This window comes from Prunus mume, linkage group LG2, assembly GCF_029339155.1.
Source record: "Prunus mume cultivar Tortuosa linkage group LG2, ASM2933915v1, whole genome shotgun sequence".
In the NCBI taxonomy this organism is placed as follows: Eukaryota; Viridiplantae; Streptophyta; class Magnoliopsida; order Rosales; family Rosaceae; genus Prunus; species Prunus mume.
Window position 1 is genome coordinate 32384857 of NC_142699.1, and position 8854 is coordinate 32393710.

The 8854-nt window shown below is 35.7% G+C and overlaps 1 protein-coding gene across 1 annotated transcript; it reads right to left on the reverse strand.

Moving 5' to 3' along the window:
- Positions 1-632: 632 nt before the first annotated feature.
- LOC148920072 (protein DETOXIFICATION 16-like) lies at positions 633-3311 on the reverse strand. Its single transcript, XM_089044530.1, has 8 exons — positions 2986-3311; positions 2308-2852; positions 2135-2221; positions 1963-2019; positions 1624-1862; positions 1245-1363; positions 1057-1143; positions 633-975 (listed from the first exon to the last, which is right to left on the reverse strand). Exons 1-8 carry the CDS (start codon positions 3262-3264, stop codon positions 916-918), a joined length of 1473 nt encoding a protein of 490 aa, XP_088900656.1. The 5' UTR covers positions 3265-3311; the 3' UTR covers positions 633-915.
- Positions 3312-8854: the final 5543 nt, after the last annotated feature.

Consider the following 8854-nt stretch of genomic DNA (forward strand, 5'->3'; position numbering starts at 1 on the left):
CCCAAATACATTCCCAATTTCATTCGAACGTTGGCGTCAAACTGGGCTACGCCGGGTACCACATTGGTGCCTCTTAGGAGACATGACCATCCCTTTTGTGTTGATCACCACTCGAGCTGAAGAAGAAAAACTTATTACTGCTGATCGGCGTAGTGGAAACTTTGACTTTACGTCAAAGTCCTATGTTGAGCATTAAAAACCACCCGTCAACAAGAGGATAAAAAAATGAACCGCCAACATAGAATCATAGTCTATTCATGATGAATGATGCCAACTACAATCCCATGCATGCATAGGTTTATCACACACACACTACCATGGTGTCATGGGAGTTGAACTTAAGACCACTGGCCTGCAAGCAAATGTCATTTTCCATTGGGCGTTGGTTATTTGAAAGATGTTTTATGTTGGATGGAACTGATCCAGTCCAATTATATATGTTGAATCTGTTTGGATTGGATTGCTTACCTATATTGAATTCTAATATGACAAATCAAATTCTAATTGGATTGGATACTGATTCTTCAAAAGAAATTGGATTGTAACTGATGCATAACCTGTGTATAAACGTTAGCTTTGTAAATCGTATGACTTGATGATAATTTAAAAAATATGAGAAAGCGTGACATGAATTTGATGCACCAATTGTGATTTTGGACTCCTCTATAAATGGAGCAGAAAGGTTTGCCAGCTCTGCTTACTGACAAAGTAACGACTGAATGGGGCGCATTTTGTTTCTTGCAAATATGAAACAGGGGAGAGTCTTCACCTGAATTTCCAACATCTATCAAAATATCTCCCATGAAAAAAATTATGCACATAACTAAGCAGAAGAGCCTTCATTATTTTTTTAACTCTTTTATTTCTGAATTTGGCTCAGAATTATACAATCTAGCTATGATCATGACTTCTGCATCAGCTTGACGACTCAGCCACGGTCACTCTGTTGAACATTCTATCAGAAGCTTTCTTCACCTACAAAAGGAATGAAAATGGAGCATGAGATGAATGCGACAGAGACTGATACATGAAACTTGACATGACAAACAAGTTTACTTCTTTCTCCCAATCTGTGCATATGACTATGATTGCAAGAGATAGTGCTTGCACAAATAGCGCCATAATAATTCCAATCCAAAGACCCTGCGCAGAACACATAAATTTTTTATATCCATGGAAGATTAAGAAAGTAGGTTAAAAGAAAAGTAGTATGGAAGATTAAAACCACAAGGATCTGGTGTCACCTTCCCTCCAATTTGCTGCACAAAAGCTAATAAGACTGCAGTAGGAATTCCTATAAGATAATAGGCTCCCAGATTAACATATGCCCCAATCTTTTGCTGCCCACTTCCTCTTATGACACCTATAATTGTAAATCAAAGTCTCTTCTTTTCAATAAATCGGCTACAGAATATTTTCATTAAGATGAGAAACTTGGGTATACAGAACAGTTCAGTGTTTCACAATGACATACTTCACCAATTGCACTTATATATTATGTTATTTCTTTATGAAATCAGTTTTATGGTATAAGCCTGGGATTATATGAAGTTCTGGAAATCGAAGATTATAACCGAAAATTCTATTGTTATGAGAGAAGAAATTGAGAGAAATAGCAAGAACCTGAAAGAACAGATTGAGGTCCATCAAAAAAGTGGGATAGTGCGACAAAAATCAACATTTCTCCAACATACTTCACAACCTCTTTTTCACTGCTGTAACAGTAACCCCAAACGTTTCGAGCCAATATCATGACTGCAGCAGCCACAATGCCTTCAGTAACAACAATGGATAGTGCAACGCATATTGCTATACACGCCATTCGTGGTTGCCCAGCTCCCAATTGATTTGAAACTCTTGTGCTAACAGACAATGTACAAGTAAAGAACGTAGAAGAATTTATGAGACAAGTACTCACAATAGAAGCATGCAGTACTTAAATCTAGCTGTGTACTCACTTACCTTACTGTACCACTGAAAGCCAGGGGAATCATGTAGACCATTAAACATGTGTTAAAGCTGGAATTGTATCACAATCGGTTAGTAATTTCTTGGTTTATATTGAATTTTCTCATTATTTACTAACAAGAATTTGTATTTTCGTTAATTCATTCGTTAGCGTCAAATGTAAAACCTGATTGAGAGGGCTGAGGTTTCAAGCTTTGGATTAGGAAGAAAACCTGATAAGAGCACTATCATTTCGAACGACCAGACTTCTAAGCTGTTCACAGACATAAAACCAAATAAGTACTTAACATATCCATTCTAAGTCTTTAATGTTCCAATGGTGAGTCAACTAAAAATTACCTGACCATTACAGCTGAAGGAATTGATAGTTTTAAAAAATTGGGAATTCCATGAAAGGCCTCCTTTGAGAATCCAGTCCATGTGAGCTTACAAGAGGGAGAGACTCTGACATAAAGAGCCAATAACAATGCATTGATTGAATACGTGACGGAGGTTGCCAAAGCAGCGCCTCTGTATCCAAGGCTGGTCTTGTATACCAGAACCCAACAGTTAAGCAAGTGCACAAGCGTTGCAGCTCCTGTGCTAACAATCAAAGGAACCACATTGTTTTGAGTTTGCAGGAATCTGGCATGCGATTCTAGGATTGCGTAAGCGAAAAGGCTAGGTATCAATAAGCAAGCATAGTTGCCAGCAGCAGCTGATATTTCTGGATCCTGACCCAAGAATTCAAGAATGCGGCCAGCATTGGCCCATACAAATGCAAGGGGAAGGTTTACCAGAAGAAGAACAAGCATTGCCCTCTGCATGTGTATGCCAAGCATATGATACTGTTTTGCACCATAAGACTGGCCACAGAACGTGTCTAACGCGCTACCCATTCCTCTCTATTCAACAAATGACGAGGAGAAATTTAGAGAAAAATGGAGCCTGATATTATCATAATACACAAAAGTAACAAAAAAAGTATAAAGTTTTTTTTTTTTTTTAAATGGACAATAACAGGGGAAGCCATATTACCGTCAAGCTCAAACCAGTCACCGAAGCGAATGAAGTGGCCATGGAAGCACCTGCGAGGGCCAGCTCTCCAACATGACCAACATACATGACTGAAATAAGCTGCATGCCAAATAGCAAAAAATTTGATGCGACAAGTGGCCCTGCTAACAACAGCTGCTTCTTCACTTCCTCCACAATCTCATCTTTGACCGGTACTTGTTTTCTTGATAGTAATGATTGTTCTTGGGGAACTTGAATCAAGGCTGACTCGAGACCAGTTGTTTGTTCTTCGAAATCCATTTCTTGCTGTTCATACGGATGCTGGAAGAGCTATAAAATGGCCCCAATCCCACTTTGAAGAACAAAAGTTAGTGCTCCTCTCCCTTCTATAAAGAGGTCATCTCCAACTTTCTCTCTTATAATTAGAAGATCAGTAGATAATTAATAGAGATATTTAGTAATATACCCATTTTTAGTATTAAAACTATAATAAACTCTACACCACTTAATTTTTATAAATAAACCCAAAAAAAACCTAAAAAATGAAAGCTGGCCCTATTGAATTTAATTTTGATTATTAAATTACTTTGATACCCTATTGAGTGTTTTAGGCTTTTTTATGAGGTCTTGGGGTTGAGTTTGTTTTAAGAAATCAATGGCAGTTTTGTAATTTAAAAGAAGTTAAAAGCCTTTTTATTATGTTGTAAATGAGCTTTGAGTGTGTTTCTAAAGTCCATTTCATATAGATTTTTTTATAATTTAGGCTTCTATATTAGGTATAATAGTAAATCTCCCTAATTAGTATACCATATTTAAAGTTTGTGAAAATAGTCATTACCCCAAAAAACAAAGAATCGGCCTCATATGCAACTTGAAAAGCAAATTAATCATAGAACGTTGCAAATCGTGTCTAACAATCAGGCATATTGTCTTATATGCTCCCATATTGTGAATTAAACAGTTGGCTCCCTCACAGCTTGTTGTAGCTTGTTGCATGATCGGTTCGTGGCAGAGGTGCATTTTCAAAGAACCAGTCTTTGGATGTGTCTTTTGATGCCTAAAAGTTTGAATTATATATATGAACGTTAGAAACACTTCATGTACATGAATTAAAAATAAAAACACACTCTTACATAAAGAGGAGTGTCCTCATTGAAGTGGTACCTCTTGATTAAGAGGTGCAATCCAAGAAATACATGGTTTCTGGATTAAAGTTATACCAATTTAGAAAAGACACAAACTCCTATATAAATAGAGGAGAATTCTCTGCAAAAACTACTTACATTTAATCATGTTCATTCATAAACTCTCCTCCTAGTTTCATAAAGCAAAAACCATCTAGAGATTATAATATGTAGCAATAGCCTCTAGACATTCTTGATTCTAAAGTGTGTTTGGGGTTTGTCTTTGAGTGTGCAACTCATTGACAAACAACGCAGCTATAGGTTGGGCTTCATTGTATCCATGGGCGGAACCATACTAAGGGCTACACTGGGTTATAGCCGAGTGAGGTTTTTTAGGGAAAAAACATCAAACTCTTTATATATTTAACTTGTTTTAAATATTAGTAAATATATATTAACTTATTTAAGTCCAAAAAAGTCCAATTCTTTATGAATTTAGTTGCAGACAAGCAATAAAAATACACATTAAAAAAGTTACACTTTCAATTCTATCGTTGAATATATTTTTATTTTGATAATATGTGTTTTTCAGTTGCATTTGATATGTATTTATTTTATGATAAAGCTTATTGGGAATTAGTCAATAGGGTTATGAACTAACGTGGTTTATATGATATAATATTTACTTTTATTTATAGAAACCTATAGAAATTGTAAGTAAAAAAAATTTATCATTAGATTTTAAGTCAATAACTTTAGCTAGCCCCACGCATTGAAAAATTCATGGTTCCACCATTGATTGTATCCACAAGACTTATTTGCGTACCTTTGCACCCAAGTTGTGGGGGCAAACAGAGTCTGAAAGATAGCATTTACATGCCTTGAAGCAACCTTTCATATCTTTCATCTTCCATAGCCATACCCATAGACATACACATCCAACACAATTCCCATTTACGCATGCTTAAATGGAACAACATGCTTACATGAAATGAGACAAACAATGAATTGGGGAAATTGGGAATGACAATGAGAGATGAAATGGATATGAAATCAACTATTCCTACCTAATCAATCTAATTTTTGAGTTTTTAGGTGTACATTACCAAGGATGGACCCGTGATTTCAAAAAGGTGTGGGCTAAATTTACTTTATGTACAAACTTATTGAAAACTAGATGGTACAAGTAAATTTCATTGATAAAAAAAAAAAACATACACCTTTGGGAGAGAAAAAGGGGAGGGGGGCACATAATGAGCCTTACCTCAAATAACACTTATATAAGTTGCACCCTTAGGCTAGTTTGGGATTGCTGTCACTTTTAAAAAAAGTTGATTCTTTGTACTTTTGAAATAATTAGTTGTAAAGTAAAGCAGCTACATGTTTGGTAAACAATATTTTTAAAGTGTTGTTAATACAAAAAACAGTGTCAAAACTATTTGGTACATTTTAATATAAAACTGTTGTATATGTGAATAATGACTAAAATATACATGATGTTGAAAGCGTTATGCGCTAATCATATGATGGTAGTGGTGGTGGTGAAAGAGATGGAGGTGAAGATGGTGGTGAGGATAGTGGTTGTGAAAGTGGAGGTGGAGGTGGTTGTGATGGAGGTGGTGGAGGTTGAAGAGGAGAAGGTAGATGTGGAGGTGGTGGAGGTGGAGGAGGAGGTTGTGGTTGTGGTGATGGTGGTGGCGGATGTGGAGGAGGATGTGGTGGTGGTGGTGGTTGTGGAGGTGGTGGGTGGTGGAGTTGGATGTAGAGGTGGAAGTGGAAGTGGTGTCATTTTTAAAAATTAATGATGGTATTTTGGGAATTAAAATTTTTTATTAAAGGCTCATCTTTGCTTCTTTTAACAGCAACTTAGAGCATCCACAATGGGCTCCCTAAATCACATCATTAGACAAATTTTAGGAGGAATGATAAAAATGCAACTCCAGCCACGCTCCCTATCCACTTCCTAAAATAGGGAGTCCTCTAGGAGCTCCTAAATTGAGGAGAGAGAAAGGACTCTAGTGGCTCCCTATAATTTAATGCTGCTTTATTTAATGCGTATTTCAAACCTTTATTTAATGCTAACTATTTTTTATTTTATTTTTTAATAAAGATGGACCAATCATAAAAGAGTTATAGCATTTATGACTCTCCAAATTAGGAAGTATGGTTGGAGTTGAAATTTTTTAGAGAGCTCTTAAAATAGCTTTCTTATATTCTTAGCCAAATTTTAGCTAAGAAATAGAGAGCGTCAATGTGGATGCTCTTTTTTAGGAGGTGGATAGGGAGCGTGGTTGGAGTTGCATTTTTATCATTCCTCCCTAAAATTTGTCTAAAGAGGTGGTTTAGGGAGCCCATTGTGGATGCTCTTAGCAACTCAGAGCCTGCTTTTAAAAACTGTTGTCAAAATGCCACTGCTTTTAAAATAATCGAGATATTTTATTTTTACCAAACACCTTAAACTATTTAACTTTAGAGTGAAGCAAGATTTTTTGCCAAAAAAAGCAATCCCAAATGGAGCCTTAGAGTCTTCACAACGTTAAAATCACTAATTATTGATTCATTGTCTATATTATCAACAAATTCTCTCAAAAATTCCAATAAAAATGCTACATATACTTAAATAGTTAAATATCTAATAAAATCCCTAATTGACAATTCATACAAGCAAGCAAGAACACCAAAATCAATTTCAAATCCTATTTGATAATAAACTTATGATCCCTAATTGATATTTCATAAACCCTAAATAATATCCAAAATTTTGAAAGAAAAGAAGATAAAGAATGGAAAGATTACCTTGTAGTTTGGTTTAATTAAGTCTAGACATGACATGCATAATTTTCTTTTTATCAAAGAGTAGGGGTTAGCCGCTGATGGTCTGCTATTGTGCAAGAGAGAGAGAGGGAATTCTTTTTTTTTTTTTTGGGAAAAGGAGAGAGAGAATGTCTGTGGTTAGTTAGCTTAATGGGAGTCTAATGCTTTTTTACGTGTGGTGTGGGGGTTAGTTCCTATTTTTATTTGTTGGACAGCCTAGTCCTAGTTAGATTAGTTAATAATATCTTATTTGGGTGGCCCATGCTAGAGTATTAATTTAGTCTTAACAAAAACAAGTTTCCTGGGCTATAGCCCAGATTAGCATGTTAGTAGGACCGTCCTCATTACGGATTCTAATGTTATGTGCTAGTAAAGACGAGAGAAATCACCAATTGGAACAGTTCGATTATTCGTATGTGAACAAAACGTAGGGAAGTCAGGTCATCGTAATAATTTCAATATCCACCCCAGGTAACATGAGTGCATGTGCTCCGGCGGCATCGATCATGGGTCTATATACAAACTAGGTGAAACACCAAAATTAAACATCACATCTCTTTTGCCTTGAGTCCTTGTATTCAAGATAGATTATTGGGACAAACTCCACGTTTATGATGGAATAAATAGAGCCAGTTTTGTGATTGCTTCTAATTACCTACCCTCGTGCATGCATGACAGGACACTCCTTATAGCCGAGGCCTAGCTCAGATTTCGAAAGATCCCGTGCCAGCCACGTGATCTTTTTTACTCTAATTGCATGAATGTGGGCATTCATGTATCTGAGATTATATGATACATATAAGTGGGTGTTGCTTCCTTCAAGTCTCGTGGGTGTTTTTGACTTTATATATATAGATTCATTTTTATTCTGCAAGGGCCATGAGCTTATTTTTTAGATTGGCAAGATAGATGAAAAAAATGTTTGGCACCGACGACATGTTGGATGCTGTCACTGATGTAGTGCGGTTCTGGGTGTGTTAGTTTAAACACTCAGAACAATAGGATAGAAAAGAATATGAGAAGTTGAAGGGAAGAAATGATAAAAGGAAGGCGGAAATTAGAGAGTTTAAGAGAAGGTTTAATCAATATTTAAAACTGAATTTTAAAGAACTATATGGGGGTATTTATAGCAAACTAAAACCTAGAGACAATTGGATAAAAATTCCTAGCTAAAACAGAAATCATATTCCTAATAAAATAGGAAACTTAGAAATCCTACTAGAATTTAGAAAACTAAAGAATTTAGGAAACTACCAAATAAATTAGGAAACTAAATAATTTAGGTCCTACGCAACTTGCATCAGTCACTCTCATAATGGAGTACTTTATTATTGATAATAAACTGAAGTAATAGGAGGAAGTGATTTGCAATGACTTTGCATGAAATTAAACGTGAAATCATGAAGAGTTAGATTTCCTTCCTATTGTTGTTATTTTCACGGATATGCCATTTATGCCGATAAATAGGCATTCGAGAATGCCTTGCCTTGGAGATCATCCGGGAAGAGTCACAAAGCATTAATAAAAAGTTTCTGAGTGTAGGAAAGCCGTCAAAGAGAGAGAACAATATTGTCAATTGTAGTATGAGAGGAGTAAATACAATTATGCAAGGGGTTTACATCTCAAGTTGTTAAAAAGTAAGTACTCCTACACCCTAGGTCTTGTGTTCAAAGCCCTTCTCCGCCAATATCACGTGTATAATGAGAATACAATTACTATAATACTTTTAGAATATATGTACATTAACTCTCTTTTTTCCTGTATAAGAATTATATTTGAACTTAAGACCCTTTTAATGCCCACCTCGCTCTAATGCCACTTGAGATGGTTTCTACGGAGGTTTTTTTTATGTTGGGATTTTTTGTATTTTTTTTTGGGCTTTGGCTTCCAGGTTAAATGTTTTGTTGTATTTTGGGCTTCTTTTTATATTATGTTTGGTTGGGCTCTTTGTT

Bases quoted from the DNA above. Each gene is read 5' to 3' on its own strand.
- LOC148920072 (XM_089044530.1), bottom strand. From the start codon at position 3,264: ATGGATTTCGAAGAACAAACAACTGGTCTCGAGTCAGCCTTGATTCAA. The intron at 1,863-1,962 runs GTAAGTGAGTAC...ATTGTCTGTTAG, and splicing joins GCTTTCAGTGGTACAGTAAG to CACAAGAGTTTCAAATCAAT. The intron at 1,364-1,623 runs GTTCTTGCTATT...TTACAATTATAG, and splicing joins ACCTCAATCTGTTCTTTCAG to GTGTCATAAGAGGAAGTGGG.